Source organism: Oncorhynchus masou, chromosome 24 (assembly GCF_036934945.1).
Source record: "Oncorhynchus masou masou isolate Uvic2021 chromosome 24, UVic_Omas_1.1, whole genome shotgun sequence".
In the NCBI taxonomy this organism is placed as follows: Eukaryota; Metazoa; Chordata; class Actinopteri; order Salmoniformes; family Salmonidae; genus Oncorhynchus; species Oncorhynchus masou.
In genome coordinates, this window is record NC_088235.1 from 113,728,543 (window position 1) to 113,751,810 (window position 23,268).

General features: G+C 47.7%; 1 protein-coding gene across 1 annotated transcript in view; it reads left to right on the plus strand.

The window, feature by feature from the left end:
• The window catches only part of LOC135513302 (solute carrier organic anion transporter family member 2A1-like), a 76,918-nt gene that overhangs the window by 39,882 nt on the left and 13,768 nt on the right, over positions 1–23,268 (plus strand). Inside the window, exons 2-8 of the mRNA XM_064936196.1 lie at positions 806–943; positions 1,639–1,801; positions 6,641–6,853; positions 11,951–12,049; positions 15,763–15,902; positions 19,596–19,668; positions 20,231–20,395. Of these exons, the coding sequence (XP_064792268.1) occupies positions 806–943; positions 1,639–1,801; positions 6,641–6,853; positions 11,951–12,049; positions 15,763–15,902; positions 19,596–19,668; positions 20,231–20,395 (991 nt within the window). The remainder of the gene's footprint in view (positions 1–805; positions 944–1,638; positions 1,802–6,640; positions 6,854–11,950; positions 12,050–15,762; positions 15,903–19,595; positions 19,669–20,230; positions 20,396–23,268) is intronic.

Genomic DNA, 23,268 nt, shown 5'->3' on the forward strand with positions numbered 1-23,268 from the left:
CTCCTGCGTCTCTCTCTCTCTCTCTTCTCATTCTCTCTCTGTCTCTCTCCTGCGTCTCTCTCTCTTCTCATTCTCTCTCTGTCTCTCTCTCCTGCGTCTCTCTCTCTCTCTTCTCATTCTCTCTCTGTCTCTCTCCTGCGTCTCTCTCTCTTCTCATTCTCTCTCTGTCTCTCTCTCCTGCGTCTCTCTCTCTCTCTTCTCATTCTCTCTCTCTCTCTGTCTCTCTCTCCGGCATCTCACTCTCTCTTTTCATTCTCTCTCTCTGTCTCTCTCTCCTGCGTCTCTCTCGCTCCTGCCTTTCTCTCTCTCTCTCCTGCCTCTCTCTCTCTCCTGCCTCTCTCTCTCCTGCCTCTCTCTCTCTCCTGCCTCACTCTCTCTCTCGCCTCTCTTTCTCTCTCTCTCCTGCCTCTCTCTCTCTCTCATGCCTCTCTCTCTCTCTCCTGCCTCTCTCTCTCCTGCCTCTCTCTCTCTCCTGCCTCCTCTCTCTCTCTCTCTCTCTCCTGCCTCTCTCTCTCTCCTGCCTCTCTCTCTCCTGCCTCTCTCTCTCTCTCTCTCTCTCTCTTGCCTCTTTCTCTCTCTCCTGCCTCTCTCTCTCTCTCTCTCATGCCTCTCTCTCTCTCCTGCCCCTCTCTCTCTCTCTCTCTCTCTCATGCCTCTCTCTCTCATGCCTCTCTCTCTCTCGCCTCTCTCTCTCTCTCTCTCCTCTCTCTCTCTCGCTCTCTCTCTCTCTCTCTCTCTCTCTCTCTCTCTCTCTCTCTCTCTCTCCTGTCTCTCTCTCTCTAACGTTTTGTCTCTCTGTATCTAGCTGTTTGTGCTGTGTCATGGCCTGCTGCAGCTCACCCAGCTGCTCTACAGCTCCTACTTTAAGAGCACCATCACCACCATCGAGAGACGCTTTGGCCTCAGCAGTTTCTCCTCTGGCACCATCTCCTCTCTGCACGAGGTAAGAGCCAACCGGTAACCACAGCTCGGTAAAGAAGGGGCGGCAGGGTAGCCTAGTGGTTAGAGCGTTGGACTAGTAAGTGAAAGGTTGCAAGTTCGAATCCCCAAGCTGACAAGGTACAAATCTGTCGGTCTGCCCCTGAACAGGCAGTTAACCCACTGTTCCTAGGCCATCATTGAAAATAAGAATTTGTTCTTAACTGACTTGCCTGGTAAAATTTAAAAGTCATGTTAGATTCATCTCAGGTGGTGGTTAAAGAGTAGAAATGCATAAGCACTGGATGGTGATATGACTCGTTAAGTGAGTATGCCACCTGCTTTTGTTGAAGCGCTGGCCGAGCCTTGCTCCTCGATAACGAGTAGAAAACAAGCAGCCATTCACTGAGTGTGTATTGCTACTGTATTCTCCTGGTCATAAGGTCTCTGACACACTCTCTTTCCCTCCCCCTTCTCTTTCTCTCTCTGTCCCCCCCCCCTACTCTCTGTCACCCCCTTCTATCACTCTCTTTCTCTCCCCCTTCTCCCTCTCTCTGTCCCTCCCCCCTACTCTCTGTCCCCCCCTTCTATCACTCTCTTTCCCTCCCCCTTCTCCCTTCCTCTCTCTACCCCCCCTCCCCTCCCTACTCTCTGTCTCCCCCTTCTATCACTCTCTCTCTCTCTCTCTCTTTCTCTCTCTCTCTCCCTCCATCCCTCTAGGTGGGGAACACAATTCTGATAGTGTTTGTGAGTTACCTGGGCAGCAGGGTCCATCGGCCTCGTCTCATCGGACTGGGTGGTCTGCTGATGTCCATCAGCGCTCTCATCCTGGCCCTACCTCACTTCCTGTCCCAGCCCTATAGCTATGACTCTGTCATACATGGTAAGATGTTAGGATGAAATATATCTCTATTACAGCAACACCAAGTATACACCACTACATTTACATTTACATTACATTTAAGTCATTTAGCAGACGCTCTTATCCAGAGCGACTTACAAATTGGTGAATTCACCTTCTGACATCCAGTGGAACAGCCACTTTACAATAGTGCATCTAAATCATTAAGGGGGGTGGTGAGAAGGATTACTTATCCTATCCTAGGTATTCCTTGAAGAGGTGGGGTTTCAGGTGTCTCCGGAAGGTGGTGATTGACTCCGCTGTCCTGGCGTCGTGAGGGAGTTTGTTCCACCATTGGGGGCCAGAGCAGCGAACAGTTTTGACTGGGCTGAGCGGGAACTGTACTTCCTCAATGGTAGGGAGGCGAGCAGGCCAGAGGTGGATGAACGCAGTGCCCTTGCTTGGGTGTAGGGCCTGATCAGAGCCTGGAGGTACTGCGGTGCCGTTCCCCTCACAGCTCCGTAGGCAAGCACCATGGTCTTGTAGCGGATGCGAGCTTCAACTGGAAGCCAGTGGAGAGAGCGGAGGAGCGGGGTGACGTGAGAGAACTTGGGAAGGTTGAACACCAGACGGGCTGCGGCGTTCTGGATGAGTTGTAGGGGTTTAATGGCACAGGCAGGGAGCCCAGCCAACAGCGAGTTGCAGTAGAGTTGCAGTAGAGTTGCACTACGTCAGAGGGTAGGTTACATGGGTTGGGTTTCCATCACACAGAATATCGTAGAAATGATTTGTTAGTCCAGGACAATTACCGTGTCCGGGAAACTGGTCCTGTGAGTTTTAAAACCTAGTCTATGGCAATGCAAGTATCATCCACTGTCAGTCTCCATAAATCAGCAGTTTCCAGTGTGTTGGACCTGGTTCCGCCTGTCATCGAGTGGATGGATGGATTTAGAGTGGATGGGTTTAGAGTGGATGGATGGATTTAGAGTGGATGGATTTAGAGGCATGGTGCGATGAAAGAAACATACAGGAACTCAAATCCTTCTGTTCACCTGATTTAGAATTCCTCACAATCAAATGTAGACCGCATTATCTACCAAGAGAATTCTCTACGATTATAATCACAGCCGTATATATCCCCCCCCAAGCAGACACATCGATGGCTCTGAACTAACTTTATTTAACTCTTTGCAAACTGGAAACCATTTATCCGGAGGCTGCATTCATCGTTGTTGGGGATTTTAACAAGGCTAATCTGAAAACAAGACTCCCTAAATTTTATCAGCATATCGATTGCGCAACCAGGGGTGGAAAAACCTTGGATCACTGTTACTCTAACTTCCGCGACGCATATAAGGCCCTGCCCTGCCCCCCTTTCGGAAAAGCTGACCACGACTCCATTTTGCTGATACCTGCCTACAGACAAAAACTAAGAAAAGAAGCTCCCACGCTGAGGTCTGTCCAACGCTGGTCCGACCAAGCTGACTCCACACTCCAAGACTGCTTCCATCACGTGGACTGGGACATGTTTCGTATTGCGTCAGATAACAATATTGACGAATACGCTGATTCGGTGTGCGAGTTCATTAGAACGTGCGTTGAAGATGTCGTTCCCATAGCAACGATTAAAACATTCCCTAACCAGAAACCGTGGATTGATGGCAGCATTCGCGTGAAACTGAAAGCGCGAACCACTGCTTTCAATCAGGGCAAGGTGTCTGGTAACATGACTGAATACAAACAGTGCAGCTATTCCCTCCGTAAGGCTATCAAACAAGCTAAGCATCAGTACAGAGACAAAGTAGAATCTCAATTCAACGGCTCAGACACAAGAGGCATGTGGCAGGGTCTACAGTCAATCACGGACTACAGGAAGAAATCCAGCCCAGTCACGGACCAGGATGTCTTGCTCCCAGGCAGACTAAATAACTTTTTTGCCCGCTTTGAGGACAATACAGTGCCACTGACACGGCCTGCAACGGAAACATGCGGTCACTCCTTCACTGCAGCCGAGGTGAGTAAAACATTTAAACGTGTTAACCCTCGCAAGGCTGCAGGCCCAGAAGGCATCCCCAGCCGCGCCCTCAGAGCATGCGCAGACCAGCTGGCTGGTGTGTTTACGGACATATTCAATCAATCCCTATACCAGTCTGCTGTTCCCACATGCTTCAAGAGGGCCACCATTATTCCTGTTCCCAAGAAAGCTAAGGTAACTGAGCTAAATGACTACCGCCCCGTAGCACTCACTTCCGTCATCATGAAGTGCTTTGAGAGACTAGTCAAGGACCATATCACCTCCACCCTACCTGACACCCTAGACCCACTCCAATTTGCTTACCGCCCAAATAGGTCCACAGACGATGCAATCTCAACCACACTGCACACTGCCCTAACCCATCTGGACAAGAGGAATACCTATGTGAGAATGCTGTTCATCGACTACAGCTCGGCATTCAACACCATAGTACCCTCCAAGCTCGTCATCAAGCTCGAGACCCTGGGTCTCGACTCCGCCCTGTGCAACTGGGTACTGGACTTCCTGACGGGCCGCCCCCAGGTGGTGAGGGTTGTTAACAACATCTCCTTCCCGCTGATCCTCAACACTGGGGCCCCACAAGGGTGCGTTCTGAGCCCTCTCCTGTACTCCCTGTTCACCCACGACTGCATGGCCACGCACGCCTCCAACTCAATCATCAAGTTTGTGGACGACACAACAGTGGTAGGCTTGATTACCAACAACGACGAGACGGCCTACAGGGAGGAGGTGAGGGCCCACGGAGTGTGGTGTCAGGAAAATAACCTCACACTCAACGTCAACAAAACTAAGGAGATGATTGTGGACTTCAGGAAACAGCAGAGGGAACACCCCCCTAGAGTGGATGGATGGATTTAGAGTGGATGGGTGGATTTAGAGTGGATGGATGGATTTAGAGTGGATGGATTTAGAGTGGATGGATGGATTTAGAGTGGATGGATGGATTTAGAGTGGATGGATTTAGAGTGGATGAATGGATTTAGAGTGGATGGGTGGATTTAGAGTGGATGGATGGGTGGATTTAGACTGGATGGATGGGTGGATTTAGAATGGATGGATTTAGAGTGGATGGGTGGATTTAGAGTGGATGGGTGGATTTAGAGTGGATGGATGGATTTACAGTGGATGGATGGATTTAGAGTGGATGGATGGATGGATTTAGTGTGGATGGATTTAGAGTTGATGGGTGGATTTAGAGTGGATGGGTGGATTTAGAGTGGATGGGTGGATTTAGAGGGGATGGATTTAGAGTGGAGGGATGGATTTAAAGTGGATGGGTGGATTTAGAGTGGATGGATTTAGAGTGGATGGGTGGATTTAGAGTGGATGGGTGGATTTAGAGTGGATGGGTGGATTTAGATTGGATGGATGGATTTACAGTGAATGGATGGATTTAGAGTGGATGGATGGGTGGATTTAGAGTGGATGGATTTAGAGTGGATGGATGGATTTAGAGTGGATGGATGGATGGATTTAGTGTGGATGGATTTAGAGTGGATGGGTGGATTTAGAGTGGATGGGTGGATTTAGAGTAGATGGGTGGATTTAGAGTGGTTGGGTGGATTTAGAGTGGATGGGTGGATTTAGAGTGGTTGGGTGGATTTAGAGTGGATGGGTGGATTTAGAGTGGATGGGTGGATTTAGAGTGGTTGGGTGGATTTAGAGTGGATGGGTGGATTTAGAGTGGTTGGGTGGATTTAGAGTGGATGGGTGGATTTAGACTGGATGGATGGGTGGATTTAGACTGGATGGATTTAGAGTGGATGGATGGATTTAGAGTGGATGGATTTAGAGTGGATGGGTGGATTTAGAGTGGATGGGTGGATTTAGAGTGGTTGGGTGGATTTAGAGTGGATGGATGGATTTACAGTGGATGGATGGATTTAGAGTGGATGGATGGATGGATTTAGTGTGGATGGATTTAGAGTTGATGGGTGGATTTAGAGTGGATGGGTGGATTTAGAGGGGATGGATTTAGAGTGGAGGGATGGATTTAGAGTGGATGGGTGGATTTAGAGTGGATGGGTGGATTTAGAGTGGATGGGTGGATTTAGAATGGATGGATTTAGAGTGGATGGATGGATTTAGAGTGGATGGATGGATTTAGTGTGGATGGATTTAGAGTGGATGGGTGGATTTAGAGTGGATGGGTGGATTTAGAGTGGATGGGTGGATTTAGAGTGGATGGGTGGATTTAGAGTGGTTGGGTGGATTTAGAGTGGATGGGTGGATTTAGAGTGGTTGGGTGGATTTAGAGTGGATGGGTGGATTTAGAGTGGATGGGTGGATTTAGAGTGGTTGGGTGGATTTAGAGTGGATGGGTGGATTTAGAGTGGTTGGGTGGATTTAGAGTGGATGGGTGGATTTAGAGTAGATGGGTGGATTTAGAGTGGATGGATGGATTTAGAGTGGATGGATGGATTTAGAGTAGATGGATGGATGGATTTAGAGTGGTGGATTGTGGGAGCCAGGCTGGCTGCAGGTGCTCTCTAGCTGAACCCGATCCGCATTCCTCAGATTAAAAATGTTCATCTCTGAGCACTCCAGGAAAGCCAAGAAGATGAGGACTGTCTCCAAGTCAGTTGTTTTAACTGAGAGCTCTGTTGTTTTAACTGAGAGCCCCCCCCCCCCCCCCCAGTAGGCTGGCTGATCTCCTCATTGTATCACTGAAGGGTCACATGAAACTCCAGGAACATGAACTCAGCTGTGCGTGTGTGTGTGTGCGTGTGTGTGTGTGTGTGTGTGTGTGTGTGTGTGTGTGTGTGTGTGTGTGTGTGTGTGTGTGTGTGTGTGTGTGTGTGTGTGTGTGTGTGTGTGGTTCACGTGAATGTGTGTGCTTTCTCCAGATCGCCAAGACCTGTGTTCCCTCCAGGGTCCCTCCAACACCACAGAGGCCTGTGGAAAGACAGAGATCAAGCGTATAGCAGACACCAACAACTTGTGGCTGCTCATGGCTATAGCTCAGCTGCTGTTCGGGGTGGGGTCTGTTCCCATACAACCCTTTGGTATCTCTTATGTGGATGACTTTGCCGGAAGAGGCAACTCCCCCCTCTACATAGGTAAGAGGCCTGTATTTTACTGAAACACTAGAACCTCTACATAGGTAAGAGGCCTGTAGCTTACTGAAACACTAGAACCTCTACATAGGTAAGAGGCCTGTAGCCTACTGAAACACTAGAACCTCTACATAGGTAAGAGGCCTTTAGCTTACTGAAACACTAGAACCTCTACATAGGTAAGAGGCCTGTAGCCTACTGAAACACTAGAACCTCTACATAGGTAAGAGGCCTTTAGCTTACTGAAACACTAGAACCTCTACATAGGTAAGAGGCCTGTAGCCTACTGAAACACTAGAACCTCTACATAGGTAAGAGGCCTTTAGCTTACTGAAACACTAGAACCTCTACATAGGAATGAGGCCTGTAGCTTACTGAAACACTAGAACCTCTACATAGGTAAGAGGCATGTAGATAACTCGAACACTAGTCCCTCTACGTAGGTAAGAGGCCCATAGCTTACTGAAACACTAGAACCTCTACATAGGTAAGAGGCTTGTAGATAACTCAAACACTAGCCCCTCTACATAGGTAAGATGTCTGTAGCCTACTGAAACACTAGAACCTCTACATAGGTATGAGGCCTGTATTTTACTGAAACACTAGAACCTCTACATAGGTAAGAGGCCTGTAGCCTACTGAAACACTAGAACCTCTACATAGGTAAGAGGCCTGTAGCCTACTGAAACACTAGTCTCTCTACATAGGTAAGAGGCCTGTAGCTTACTGAAACACTAGAACCTCTACATAGGTAAGAGGCCTGTAGCCTACTGAAACACTAGAACCTCTGCATAGGTAAGAGGCCTATAGCTTACTGAAACACTAGAACCTCTACATAGGTAAGAGGCCTGTAGCTTACTGAAACACTAGCCTCTCCACATAGGTAAGAGGCCTGTAGCCTACTGAAACACTAGAACCTCTACATAGGTAAGAGGCCAGTTGCTTACTGAAACACTAGAACGTATACATAGGTAAGAGGCCTATAGCTTACTGAAACACTAGAACCTCTACATAGGTAAGAGGCTTGTAGATAACTCAAACACTAGAACCTCTACATAGGTAAGAGGCCTGTAGCTTACTGAAACACTATAACCTCTACATAGGTAAGAGGCCTGCAGCTTACTGAAACACTAGAACCTCTACATAGGTAAGAGGCCTATAGCTTACTGAAACACTATAACCTCTACATAGGTAAGAGGCCTGTAGCCTACTGAAACACTAGAACCTCTACATAGGTAAGAGGCCTGTAGCTTACTGAAACACTAGAATCTCTACATAGGTAAGAGGCCTGTAGCCTACTGAAACACTAGAACCTCTACATAGGTAAGAGGCCCATAGCTTACTGAAACACTAGAACCTCTACATAGGTAAGAGTCCTGTAGATAACTCGAACACTAGTCCCTCTACGTAGGTAAGAGGCCCATAGCTTACTGAAACACTAGAACCTCTACATAGGTATGAGGCCTGTAGCTTACTGAAACACTAGAACCTCTACATAGGTATGAGGCCTGTATTTTACTGAAACACTAGAACGTCTACATAGGTAAGAGGCCTGTAGCTTACTGAAACACTAGAACCTCTACATAGGTAAGAGGCCTATAGCTTACTGAAACACTAGAACCTCTACATAGGTAAGAGGCCTGAAGCTTACTGAAACACTAGAACCTCTACATAGGTAAGAGGCCTATAGCTTACTGAAACACTAGAACCTCTACATAGGTAAGAGGCCTGTAGCTTACTGAAACACTAGAACCTCTACATAGGTAAGAGGCCTGTAGCTTACTGAAACACTAGAACCTCTGCATAGGTAAGAGGCCTGTAGCTTACTGAAACACTAGCCCCTCTGCATAGGTAAGAGGCCTGTAGCTTACTGAAACACTAGAACCTCTGCATAGGTAAGAGGCCTGTAGCTTACTGAAACACTAGAACCTCTACATAGGTAAGAGGCCTGTAGCTTACTGAAACACTAGAACCTCTGCATAGGTAAGAGGCCTGTAGCTTACTGAAACACTAGAACCTCTGCATAGGTAAGAGGCCTGTAGCTTACTGAAACACTAGAACCTCTACATAGGTAAGAGGCCTGTAGCTTACTGAAACACTAGAACCTCTACATAGGTAAGAGGCCTGTAGCTTACTGAAACACTAGAACCTCTACATAGGTAAGAGGCCTGTAGCTTACTGAAACACTAGAACCTCTACATAGGTAAGAGGCCTGTAGCTTACTGAAACACTAGAACCTCTGCATAGGTAAGAGGCCTGTAGCCTACTGAAACACTAGAACCTCTACATAGGTAAGAGGCCTGTAGCTTACTGAAACACTAGAACCTCTGCATAGGTAAGAGGCCTGTAGCTTACTGAAACACTAGAACCTCTACATAGGTAAGAGGCCTATAGCTTACTGAAACACTAGAACCTCTGCATAGGTAAGAGGCCTGTAGCTTACTGAAACACTAGCCCCTCTGCATAGGTAAGAGGCCTGTAGCCTACTGAAACACTAGAACCTCTACATAGGTAAGAGGCCTGTAGCCTACTGAAACACTAGTCTCTCTACATAGGTAAGAGGCCTGTAGCTTACTGAAACACTAGAACCTCTACATAGGTAAGAGGCCTGTAGCCTACTGAAACACTAGAACCTCTGCATAGGTAAGAGGCCTATAGCTTACTGAAACACTAGAACCTCTACATAGGTAAGAGGCCTGTAGCTTACTGAAACACTAGCCTCTCCACATAGGTAAGAGGCCTGTAGCCTACTGAAACACTAGAACCTCTACATAGGTAAGAGGCCAGTTGCTTACTGAAACACTAGAACGTATACATAGGTAAGAGGCCTATAGCTTACTGAAACACTAGAACCTCTACATAGGTAAGAGGCTTGTAGATAACTCAAACACTAGAACCTCTACATAGGTAAGAGGCCTGTAGCTTACTGAAACACTATAACCTCTACATAGGTAAGAGGCCTGCAGCTTACTGAAACACTAGAACCTCTACATAGGTAAGAGGCCTATAGCTTACTGAAACACTATAACCTCTACATAGGTAAGAGGCCTGTAGCCTACTGAAACACTAGAACCTCTACATAGGTAAGAGGCCTGTAGCTTACTGAAACACTAGAATCTCTACATAGGTAAGAGGCCTGTAGCCTACTGAAACACTAGAACCTCTACATAGGTAAGAGGCCCATAGCTTACTGAAACACTAGAACCTCTACATAGGTAAGAGTCCTGTAGATAACTCGAACACTAGTCCCTCTACGTAGGTAAGAGGCCCATAGCTTACTGAAACACTAGAACCTCTACATAGGTATGAGGCCTGTAGCTTACTGAAACACTAGAACCTCTACATAGGTATGAGGCCTGTATTTTACTGAAACACTAGAACGTCTACATAGGTAAGAGGCCTGTAGCTTACTGAAACACTAGAACCTCTACATAGGTAAGAGGCCTATAGCTTACTGAAACACTAGAACCTCTACATAGGTAAGAGGCCTGAAGCTTACTGAAACACTAGAACCTCTACATAGGTAAGAGGCCTATAGCTTACTGAAACACTAGAACCTCTACATAGGTAAGAGGCCTGTAGCTTACTGAAACACTAGAACCTCTACATAGGTAAGAGGCCTGTAGCTTACTGAAACACTAGAACCTCTGCATAGGTAAGAGGCCTGTAGCTTACTGAAACACTAGCCCCTCTGCATAGGTAAGAGGCCTGTAGCTTACTGAAACACTAGAACCTCTGCATAGGTAAGAGGCCTGTAGCTTACTGAAACACTAGAACCTCTACATAGGTAAGAGGCCTGTAGCTTACTGAAACACTAGAACCTCTGCATAGGTAAGAGGCCTGTAGCTTACTGAAACACTAGAACCTCTGCATAGGTAAGAGGCCTGTAGCTTACTGAAACACTAGAACCTCTACATAGGTAAGAGGCCTGTAGCTTACTGAAACACTAGAACCTCTACATAGGTAAGAGGCCTGTAGCTTACTGAAACACTAGAACCTCTACATAGGTAAGAGGCCTGTAGCTTACTGAAACACTAGAACCTCTACATAGGTAAGAGGCCTGTAGCTTACTGAAACACTAGAACCTCTGCATAGGTAAGAGGCCTGTAGCCTACTGAAACACTAGAACCTCTACATAGGTAAGAGGCCTGTAGCTTACTGAAACACTAGAACCTCTGCATAGGTAAGAGGCCTGTAGCTTACTGAAACACTAGAACCTCTACATAGGTAAGAGGCCTATAGCTTACTGAAACACTAGAACCTCTGCATAGGTAAGAGGCCTGTAGCTTACTGAAACACTAGCCCCTCTGCATAGGTAAGAGGCCTGTAGCTTACTGAAACACTAGAACCTCTACATAGGTAAGAGGCCTGTAGCCTACTGAAACACTAGCCCCTCTGCATAGGTAAGAGGCCTGTAGCCTACTGAAACACTAGAACCTCTACATAGGTAAGAGGCCTGTAGCTTACTGAAACACTAGAACCTCTACATAGGTAAGAGGCCTGTAGCTTACTGAAACACTAGAACCTCTACATAGGTAAGAGGCCTGTAGCTTACTGAAACACTAGAACCTCTAAATAGGTAAGAGGCCTGTAGATAACTCAAACACTAGTATAATAATAAATATCAGACACAATGACAGCTACATACCAGCCTGCATCCCACTGCTGGCTTTCCTCTGAAGCTAAGCACGGTTGGTTCTGGTCAGTTCCTGGATGGGAGACCAGATGCTGCTGGAAGTGGTGTTGGAGCGCCGGTAGGAGGCACTCTTTCCTCTGGTCTAAAGAAATGCCCCACGGCAATGATTAGGGACATTGCCCTCTGTAGGGTGCCACCTTTCGGATAGGATGTATCCGGGTATCCTGACTCTCTGTGGTCACTAAAGATCCCATGGAAATTATCGTAAGAGTCGGGGTGTTATCTAAGTGTCCTGGCTAAATTCCAAATCTGGCCCTCATACCATCACGGCCACCAAATCACCCCCAACTTCCAATTGGCTCGATCATCCCCTGTAACTATTCCCCAGGTTGTTGCTGTAAATGAGAATGCGTTCTCAGTGAACCTCCCTGGTAAAAGACCTTAACTGTCTCTTTTCTCCTTAGCCATCCTGTTTGCTCTGTCTGTGTTTGGACCTGCCTTCGGCTTCCTGCTGGGCTCCGTCATGCTGAGGATCTATGTGGACGTGGACAGAACCGGCTCAGGTAGGTACTGTGTTTGGATCGTCACATTGGTGGCCGAGGTTTGGTGGCTGGTTTAGAGGGTGGGATTGTATAGCTTGGGTTTAGAGGGTGGGATTGTATAGCTTGGGCTTAGAGGGTGGGATTGTATAGCTTGGGTTTAGAGGGTGGGATTGTATAGCTTGGGTTTAGAGGGTGGGATTGTATAGCTTGGGCTTAGAGGGTGGGATTGTATAGCTTGGGCTTAGAGGGTGGGATTGTATAGTTTGGGTTTAGAGGGTGGGATTGTATAGCTTGGGCTTAGAGGGTGGGATTGTATAGCTTGGGTTTAGAGGGTGGGATTGTATAGCTTGGGTTTAGAGGGTGGGATTGTATAGCTTGGGCTTAGGGTGGGATTGTATAGCTTGGGTTTAGAGGGTGGGATTGTATAGCTTGGGTTTAGAGGGTGGGATTGTATAGCTTGGGTTTAGAGCGTGGGATTGTATAGCTTGGGTTTAGAGCGTGGGATTGTATAGCTTGGGTTTAGAGGGTGGGATTGTATAGCTTGGGTTTAGAGGGTGGGATTGTATAGCTTGGGCTTAGAGGGTGAGATTGTATAGCTTGGGCTTAGAGGGTGGGATTGTATAGCTTGGGTTTAGAGGGTGGGATTGTATACCTTGGGTTTAGAGGGTGGGATTGTATAGCTTGGGCTTAGAGGGTGGGATTGTATAGCTTGGGTTTAGAGGGTGGGATTGTATAGCTTGGGTTTAGAGGGTGGGATTGTACAGCTTGGGCTTAGAGGGTGGGATTGTATAGCTTGGGTTTAGAGGGTGGGATTGTATAGCTTGGGCTTAGAGGGTGAGATTGTATAGCTTGGGTTTAGAGGGTGGGATTGTATAGCTTGGGTTTAGAGGGTGGGATTGTATAGCTTGGGCTTAGAGGGTGGGATTGTATAGCTTGGGCTTAGAGGGTGGGATTGTATAGCTTGGGTTTAGAGGGTGGGATTGTATAGCTTGGGCTTAGAGGGTGGGATTGTATAGCTTGGGCTTAGAGGGTGGGATTGTATAGCTTGGTCTTAGAGGGTGGGATGTATAGCTTGGGTTTAGAGGGTGGGATTGTATAGCTTGGGTTTAGAGGGTGGGATTGTATAGCTTGGGCTTAGAGGGTGGGATTGTATAGCTTGGGTTTAGAGGGTGGGATTGTATAGCTTGGGCTTAGAGGGTGGGATTGTATAGCTTGGGCTTAGAGGGTGGGATTGTATAGCTTGGGCTTAGAGGGTGGGATTGTATAGCTTGGGTTTAGAGGGTGGGATTGTATAGCTTGGGTTTAGAGGGTGGGATTGTATAGCTTGGGCTTAGAGGGTGGGATTGTATAGCTTGGGCTTAGAGGGTGGGATTGTATAGCTTGTGCTTAGAGGGTGGGATTGTATAGCTTGGGTTTAGAGGGTGGGATTGTATAGCTTGGGTTTAGAGGGTGGGATTGTATAGCTTGGGCTTAGAGGGTGGGATTGTATAGCTTGGGTTTAGAGGGTGGGATTGTATAGCTTGTGCTTAGAGGGTGGGATTGTATAGCTTGGGCTTAGAGGGTGGGATTGTATAGCTTGGGTTTAGAGGGTGGGATTGTATAGCTTGTGCTTAGAGGGTGGGATTGTATAGCTTGGGCTTAGAGGGTGGGATTGTATAGCTTGGGTTTAGAGGGTGGGATTGTATAGCTTGTGCTTAGAGGGTGGGATTGTATAGCTTGGGCTTAGAGGGTGGGATTGTATAGCTTGGGTTTAGATGGTGGGATTGTATAGCTTGGGCTTAGAGGGTGGGATTGTATAGCTTGGGTTTAGAGGGTGGGATTGTATAGCTTGGGCTTAGAGGGTGGGATTGTATAGCTTGGGCTTAGAGGGTGGGATTGTATAGCTTGGGCTTAGAGGGTGGGATTGTATAGCTTGGGTTTAGAGGGTGGGATTGTATAGCTTGGGCTTAGAGGGTGGGATTGTATAGCTTGGGCTTAGAGGGTGGGATTGTATAGCTTGGGCTTAGAGGGTGGGATTGTATAGCTTGGGTTTAGAGGGTGGGATTGTATAGCTTGGGTTTAGAGGGTGGGATTGTATAGCTTGGGCTTAGAGGGTGGGATTGTATATCTTGGGTTTAGAGGGTGGGATTGTATAGCTTGGGCTTAGAGGGTGGGATTGTATAGCTTGGGCTTAGAGGGTGGGATTGTATAGCTTGGGCTTAGAGGGTGGGATTGTATAGTTTGGGTTTAGAGGGTGGGATTGTATAGCTTGGTCTTAGAGGGTGGGATTGTATAGCTTGGGTTTAGAGGGTGGGATTGTATAGCTTGGTCTTAGAGGGTGGGATTGTATAGCTTGGGTTTAGAGGGTGGGATTGTATAGCTTGGGTTTAGAGGGTGGGATTGTATAGCTTGGGTTTAGAGGGTGGGATTGTATAGCTTGGGTTTAGAGGGTGGGATTGTATAGCTTGGGCTTAGAGGGTGGGATTGTATAGCTTGGGTTTAGAGGGTGGGATTGTATAGCTTGGGTTTAGAGGGTGGGATTGTATAGCTTGGGTTTAGAGGGTGGGATTGTATAGCTTGGGTTTAGAGGGTGGGATTGTATAGCTTGGGCTTAGAGGGTGGGATTGTATAGCTTGGGTTTAGAGGGTGGGCTTGTATAGCTTGGACTTAGAGGATGGGATTGTATAGCATGGGTTTAGAGGGTGGGATTGTATAGCTTGGGTTTAGAGGGTGGGATTGTATAGCTTGGGTTTAGAGGGTTGGATTGTATAGCTTGGGTTTAGAGGGTGGGATTGTATAGCTTGGGTTTAGAGGGTTGGATTGTATAGCTTGGGTTTAGAGCGTGGGATTGTATAGCTTGGGTTTAGAGGGTGGGATTGTATAGCTTGGGTTTAGAGGGTGGGATTGTATAGCTTGGGTTTAGAGGGTGGGATTGTATAGCTTGTGCTTAGAGCGTGGGATTGTATAGCTTGGGTTTAGAGGGTGGGATTGTATAGCTTGGGTTTAGAGGGTGGGATTGTATAGCTTGGGTTTAGAGGGTGGGATTGTATAGCTTGGGTTTAGAGGGTGGGATTGTATAGCTTGGGCTTAGAGGGTGGGATTGTATAGTTTGGGTTTAGAGGGTGGGATTGTATAGCTTGGGTTTAGAGGGTGGGATTGTATAGCTTGGGCTCATATTGAAAAGCTGTTAACGATCTGCTTCTGTCTCTGTTCCTGCCTTGGTCGCTCTGTTACGATCTCAATCTCTCTCTGTCCTTTCTCCTCCTCTCTCCCTCCCTCTAACTGTCCTCTCTCCTCTCTCCCTCCCTCTAACTTTCCTCTCTGTCTCTCTCTCTCTCCCTCTCTCTAACTTTCCTCTCTCTCTCTCCCTCCCTCTAACTGTCCTCTCTCTCTCACTCTCTCTCCCTCCCTCTAACTTTCCTCTCTGTCTCTCTCTCTCTCCCTCTCTCTAACTTTCCTCTCTCTCTCCCTCTCTCTCTCTCCCTCCCTCTAACTTTCCTCTCTGTCTCTCTCTCTCTCCCTCTCTCTCTCTCTCCCTCCCTCTAACTTTCCTCTCTGTCTCTCTCTCTCTCCCTCTCTCTCTCTCTCCCTCCCTCTAACTTTCCTCTCTGTCTCTCTCTCTCCCTCTCTTCACACCCTCCCTCTAACTTTCCTCTCTCCTCTCTTCCTCCCTCTAACTTTCCTCTCTGTCTCTCTCTCTCTCCCTCTCTCTTCACACCCTCCCTCTAACCTTCCTCTCTCCTCTCTCCCTCCAGTCACCAACGCTGAGCTGGCCCCTACAGACCCTCGCTGGGTGGGTGCGTGGTGGATGGGCCTCCTCATCTCCTCTGCCAGCCTAGCCCTGACCTCCATCCCATACTTCTTCTTTCCTCGCAGCATGCTGCTGGAAGGCAATGTGGGTAACACTCCGTCACTAAAGTTCTGTCCCAAAATGCACCCTATTCCCTATATAGTGAACGACCTTTGACCAGGGGTCCTATTCCCTACATAGTGAACGACCTTTGACCAGGGGTCCTATTCCCTATATAGTGAACGATCTTTGACCAGGGGTCCTATTCCCTACATAGTGAACGACCTTTGACCAAGGGTCCTATTCCCTATATAGTGAACGACCTTTGACCAGGGGTCCTATTCCCCACATAGTGAACGACCTTTGACCAGGGTTCCTATTCCCTACATAGTGAACGACCTTTGACCAAGGGTCCTATTCCCTACATAGTGAACAACCTTTGACCAGGGGTCTTATTCCCTACATAGTGAACGACCTTTGACCAGGGGATGCATTTGGGATGCAGCCATAAATGCTTAGAATTTGCTAATGAATGTTTCATAAAGTCTGTATGCTGGTACGTGTCACATAAGGTGTTACTAAAATTTCCCGGAGAAACAAAAAACATTACCCAAACCAAAGAGCATGCAGTGCTATGTTATTTTACTTAATAATTCCCCTTCTCACAATACTATCTTCCTCAGGTTGTAAAACCAGGGCCCAGGCGCTAATATAATATCTATCGTCGTGTGTCATTATATGGAATGACTTGAAATACCTACAGCTTAAAAGGAAATATTTTCTGGGTACCTTATTCTCAGGTTATTACTGCCCTCTTCTGGTCTGGAGCCAGTAGTGCAAATGACTGTTACTGTAGACCTATAACACAAAGCAGGGCCTAGACTAGTGTCCTGTCCAGGGGGTGTCCTGGTACATCACGCTGTCTCATTACAGTAGCAGGGCCTAGACTTGTGTTCTGTCCAGGGGGTGTCCTGGTACATCACGCTGTCTCATTACAGTAGCAGGGCCTAGACTAGTGTCCTGTCCAGGGGGTGTCCTGGTACATCACGCTGTCTCATTACAGTAGCAGGGCCTAGACTTGTGTTCTGTCCAGGGGGTGTCCTGGTACATCACGCTGTCTCATTACAGTAGCAGGGCCTAGACTAGTGTCCTGTCCAGGGGGTGTCCTGGTACATCAAGCTGTCTCTACAGAAACAGGAGATAGACTAGTGTCCTGTCCAGGGGGGTGTCCTGGTACATCAAGCTGTCTCACTACGGAACCAGGAGATAGACTAGTGTCCTGTCCAGGGGGTGTCCTGGTACATCAAGCTGTCTCACTACAGAAACAGGAGATAGACTAGTGTCCTGTCCAGGGGGTGTACTGCTACATCAAGCTGTCTCTCTACAGTAACAGGAGATAAACTAGTGTCCTGTCCAGGGGGTGTCCTGGTACATCAAGCTGTCTCTCTACAGTAACAGGAGATAGACTAGTGTCCTGTCCAGGGGGTGTACTGGTACATCAAGCTGTCTCTCTACAGTAACAGGAGATAGACTAGTGTCCTGTCCAGGGGGTGTACTGGTACATCAAGCTGTCTCACTACAGTAACAGGAGATAGACTAGTGTCCTGTCCAGGGGGTGTCCTGGTACATCAAGCTGTCTCACTACAGTAACAGGAGATAGACTAGTGTCCTGTCCAGGGGGTGTCCTGGTACATCAAGCTGTCTCACTACAGTAACAGGAGATAGACTAGTGTCCTGTCCAGGGGGTGTCCTGGTACATCAAGCTGTCTCACTACAGAAACAGGAGATAGACTAGTGTCCTGTCCAGGGGGTGTCCTGGTACATCAAGCTGTCTCACTACAGAAACAGGAGATAGACTAGTGTCCTGTCCAGGGGGTGTCCTGGTACATCAAGCTGTCTCATTACAGTAGCAGGAGAAAGACTAGTGTCCTGTCCAGGGGGTGTACTGCTACATCAAGCTGTCTCCCTACAGAAACAGGAGATAGACTAGTGTCCTGTCCAGGGGGTGTCCTGGTACATCAAGCTGTCTCACTACAGAAACAGGAGATAGACTAGTGTCCTGTCCAGGGGGTGTCCTGGTACATCACGCTGTCTCATTACAGTAGCAGGAGAAAGACTAGTGTCCTGTCCAGGGGGTGTCCTGGTACATCAAGCTGTCTCACTACAGAAACAGGAGATAGACTAGTGTCCTGTCCAGGGGGTGTCCTGGTACATCAAGCTGTTTCTTTACAGGAACAGTAGATAGATTACAGTCTTGGACAAAAGTTTTGAGAATGACACAAATATTAATTTTCACAAAGTCTGCTGCCTCAGTTTGTATGAAGGCAATTTGCATATACTCCAGAATGTTATGAAGAGTGATCAGATGAATTGCAAAGTCCCTCTTTTCCATGACAATGAACTGAAGCCCCCCCAAAACATTTCCACTGCATTTCATCCCTGCCACAAAAGGACCAGCTGACATCATGTCAGTGATTCTCTCGTTAACACAGGTTTGAGTGTTGACGAGGACAAGGCTGGAGATCACTCTGTCATGCTGGTTGAGTTTGAATAACAGACTGGAAGCTTCAAAAGGAGGTTGGTGCTTGGAATCATTGTTCTTCCTCTGTCAGCCATGGTTACCTGCAAGGAAACACGTGCCGTCATCATTGCTTTGCACAAAAAGGGCTTCACAGGCAAGGATATTGCTGCCAGTAAGATTGCACCTAAATCAACCATTTATCAGATCATCAATAACTTCAAGGAGATAACGCCCAAGAAAGTCCAGCAAGCACCAGGACCGTCTCCTAAAGTTGATTCAGTTGCGGGTTCGGGGCACCACCAGTACAGAGCTTGCTCAGGAACAGCAGCAGGCAGGTGTGAGTGCATCTGCACGCACAGTGAGGCGAAGACTTTTGGAGGATGGCCTGGTGTCAAGAAGGGCAGCAAAGAGGTCACTTCTCTCCAGGACAAACATCAGGGACAGACTGATATTCTGCAAAAGGTACAGGGATTGGACTGCTGAGGACCTGGGTAAAGTCATTTTCTCTGATGAATCCCCTTTCTGATTGTTTGGGACATCCGGAAAACAGCTTGTCCGGAGAAGACAAGGTGAGCGCTACCATCAGTCAGGATGTGGCCCAGAAGTTAATTGACAGCATGCCAGGGCAGATTGCAGAGGTCTTGAAAAAGATGGGTCAACACTGCAAATATTGACTCTTTGCATTGACTTCATGTAATTATCAATAAAAGCCTTTGACACGTATGAAATGCTTGTAATTATCCTTCAGTATTCCATAGTAACATCTGACACAAATATCTAAAGACACTGAAGCAGCAAACTTTGTGAGAATTAATGTGTGTCCTTCTCAAAACTTTGGCCACGACTGTAGTGTCCTGTCCAGGGGGTGTACTCGTATATATCAAGACTCTCTCTCTCTCTCTCTCTCTCTCTCTGTCTCTCTGTCTCTCTCTCTCTCTGTCTCTCTGTCTCTCTGTCTCTCTCTCTCTCTGTCTCTCTGTCTCTCTGTCTCTCTCTCTCTCTGTCTCTCTCTCTCTGTCTCTCTCTCTGTCTCTCTGTCTCTCTGTCTCTCTCTCTCTCTCTCCGTCTCTATGTCTCTCTGTCTCTCTCTCTCTCTGTCTCTCTCTCTCTCTCCGTCTCTCTGTCTCTCTATAAAACATTTTGAATAATGAAATAAAAACTGCTTCTCTTTTGCTTTCGTCACCACTCTGAAAATATTTGTTTTCCAAAATAAAAGCTCAAATGATGCATGCGTTGTTTCTGCCATACTTAAACCTGAGTGGATCATTTCCTTGCAGAGTGGAACTGAAGCTGCCGTTCAGAATGAAGGCTCCAAAAAGCCAGACTTCTCAATGCTTGATTTCCTGAAGAGTAAGTCCTCTATACACACACACACACACACACACACACACACACACACACACACACACACACACACACACACACACACACACACACTAACACACACACTAACACACGCACACACACACACGCACACACACACACACACACACACACACACACACACACACACACACACACACACACACACACACACACACACACACACACACACACACACACACACACACACACACACACACACACACACACACACACACACACACACACACACACACACACACACACACACACTAACACACACACTAACACACGCACACACACACACACACACCAGCCATTGACCTTTCCATCGCTAGGAGATGTCGTCACTGTTGTTTGTTCTGGTCCCTCTGGCCTCTGTTTTGAGAAACTTTGTTTCACACTTGAATTTTACACTTGTATTGTGTGTTTTATACTGTAGGAGTTCACAGAGTCTGCCCGGTAGCTGCAGTGTTTCTTAGTGAACTGACTAACTTATTTGTGTACGTCTGTGTGTGTGTGTCTGTCCTCTCTGTTCCTCTCTCCTCAGTGTTCCCCAGGCTGTTTGTTCGCCTGCTCCTCAGTCCTCTGTTCCTGCTGTTGGTTCTGTCTCAGTGCTGTTTCTCTTCAGTCATCGCTGGCCTCGCCACCTTCCTCACCAAGTTCCTGGAGAGACAGTACAGCACGACTACCGCTTACAGCAACCTGCTCATAGGTCAGTACAGCACAACTACCGCTTACAGCAACCTGCTCATAGGTCAGTACAGCACGACTACCGCTTACAGCAACCTGCTCGTAGGTCAGTACAGCACGACCACCGCTTACAGCAACCTGCTCATAGGTCAGTACAGCACGACCACCGCTTACAGCAACCTGCTCATAGGTCAGTACAGCACAACTACCGCTTACAGCAACCTGCTCATAGGTCAGTACAGTACAACCACCGCTTACAGCAACCTGCTCATAGGTCAGTACAGCACGACTACCGCTTACAGCAACCTGCTCATAGGTCAGTACAGCACGACCACCGCTTACAGCAACCTGCTCATAGGTCAGTACAGCACGACTACCGCTTACAGCAACCTGCTCATAGGTCAGTACAGCACGACTACCGCTTACAGCAACCTGCTCATAGGTCAGTACAGCACGACTACCGCTTACAGCAACCTGCTCATAGGTCAGTACAGCACAACTACCGCTTACAGAAACCTCCTCATAGGTCAGTACAGTTCTACTGCCTCCTCATAGGTCAGTACAGTTCCACTGCCTCCTCATAGGTCAGTACAGTTCCACTGCCTCCTCATAGGTCAGTACAGTTCCACTGCCTCCTCATAGGTCAGTACAACTGCCTCCTCATAGGTCAGTACAACACACACGACGGACGTACATTTAACCTTTATTTAACTGGGCCAGTCAGTTAAGAACAAATTCTTATTTACAATGACGACCTACCCCGGGCCAAACCCGGACGTCGCTGGGCCAATTGTGCGATATATGGAAACATAAAAGGACCCCTCTTCTCCAGACAGCAAGGCTGCCTACGACAGCTGACAGAACAGTGTCTCGTTAGCTGCTTTGTACTACGCAGGCCTGCGTACACACACACACACACACACACACACACACACACACACACACACACACACACACACACACACACACACACACACATACACACACACACACACACACACACACACACACACACACACACACACACACACACACACACACACACACAAGGTTGAACAGAGGAGCTATTATAACTGATTCATTATTGCTAAACTATAAATACGGTGAAGAGGTCAATCGAAACTCGACCAAAACAATGGAATTTTACATGGGGGGGGGGGGGGGTGGCGACGACACATCTTGAATCTCCTCATTGCTTCCCAGCTAAATTAATCTACATTTTAGTCATTTTTTTTTTATACGTTTGTTTCACACTATTTTGAGGTAAACATCGGAGTATAATGTATGGATGGATGTCAACCCCAACACATGTCATTGTCACCAATCAACTGCATTACAGTTAAAAAAAATATTTTTAAAAAAGACTGACTACCTCCTCCTCTGATTTTGTGTATGCTAGCTATGCTAATCAGTTAACATTTGGCAGTCAGTTCTTCTATACATGACCTGAAAAATAAACAACTTCTAAATGTTAAGCAGCAAAAAAAACAGACAGATATATCCAAAACAAGACTTCAGTAACCACATGGTGGGTCTGTTACAACACATAAATCATGACAGATTTGTACAAATATCCACATTGTTTAACAGATTTGTTGAATGTGCGCCAATCTGAGCAATGGAATGGTCTGCGTTCAATCAAACCCTTTCACCAAATCTTTGTGGAACAGATGAAATGGAGGTACAACTGAATGCATTTATCCCAAGTCCTCTGAGTCAGAGGGGGGGGGGTGCTTTAATCGACATCCACATCTTCGTGCCCGGGAAACAGTGTGTTATCTGCCTTGTTCAGGGGCAGAACGAAAGATGCCCCAACGCTCTAACCACTAGGCTACCTGCCGCCCCAACGCTCTAACCACTAGGCTACCTGCCGCCCCAACGCTCTAACCACTAGGCTACCTGCCGCCCCAACGCTCTAACCACTAGGCTTCCTGCCGCCCCAACGCTCTAACCACTAGGCTACCTGCCGCCCCAACGCTCTAACCACTAGGCTACCTGCCGCCCCAACGCTCTAACCACTAGGCTTCCTGCCGCCCCAACGCTCTAACCACTAGGCTACCTGCCGCCCCAACGCTCTAACCACTAGGCTTCCTGCCGCCCCAACGCTCTAACCACTAGGCTTCCTGCCGCCCCAACGCTCTAACCACTAGGCTACCTGCCGCCCCAACGCTCTAACCACTAGGCTTCCTGCCGCCCCAACGCTCTAACCACTAGGCTACCTGCCGCCCCAACGCTCTAACCACTAGGCTTCCTGCCGCCCCAACGCTCTAACCACTAGGCTACCTGCCGCCCCAACGCTCTAACCACTAGGCTTCCTGCCGCCCCAACGCTCTAACCACTAGGCTACCTGCCGCCCCAACGCTCTAACCACTAGGCTTCCTGCCGCCACAACGCTCTAACCACTCGGCTACCTGCCGCCCCAACGCTCTAACCACTAGGCTACCTGCCGCCCCTACACTCTAACCGCTAGGCTACCTGCCGCCCCTACACTCTAACCACTAGGCCACCCTGCCGCCCTTACACTCTAACCACTAGGCTTCCTGCCGCCCCTACACTCTAACCACTAGGCTTCCTGCCACCCCATAGATGAATGGTGTTTGTGTTTCCTTATTGATCCACTATGTGAAACAGATTAAGTATGGTGAATCTGATCCTACTCGCTCTTTAGCCTACTCAATGGCTGGTATTGATAGTTGGCATGGGTTACAGTTGGCATGGGTTACAGTTGGCATGGAGATGAAGACACAGATCTCTGTTCTTCACTTGGGATTGTTATGATAATGGTTTACATCAAAGAGTTTAACGTACTGCAGTTGTGGATGAATGACAACTGTTGAAAAGGCTGTCCAAGGATGCTGGTAGAGAGTGAGCATTGAAACCGTATTATATATGTTG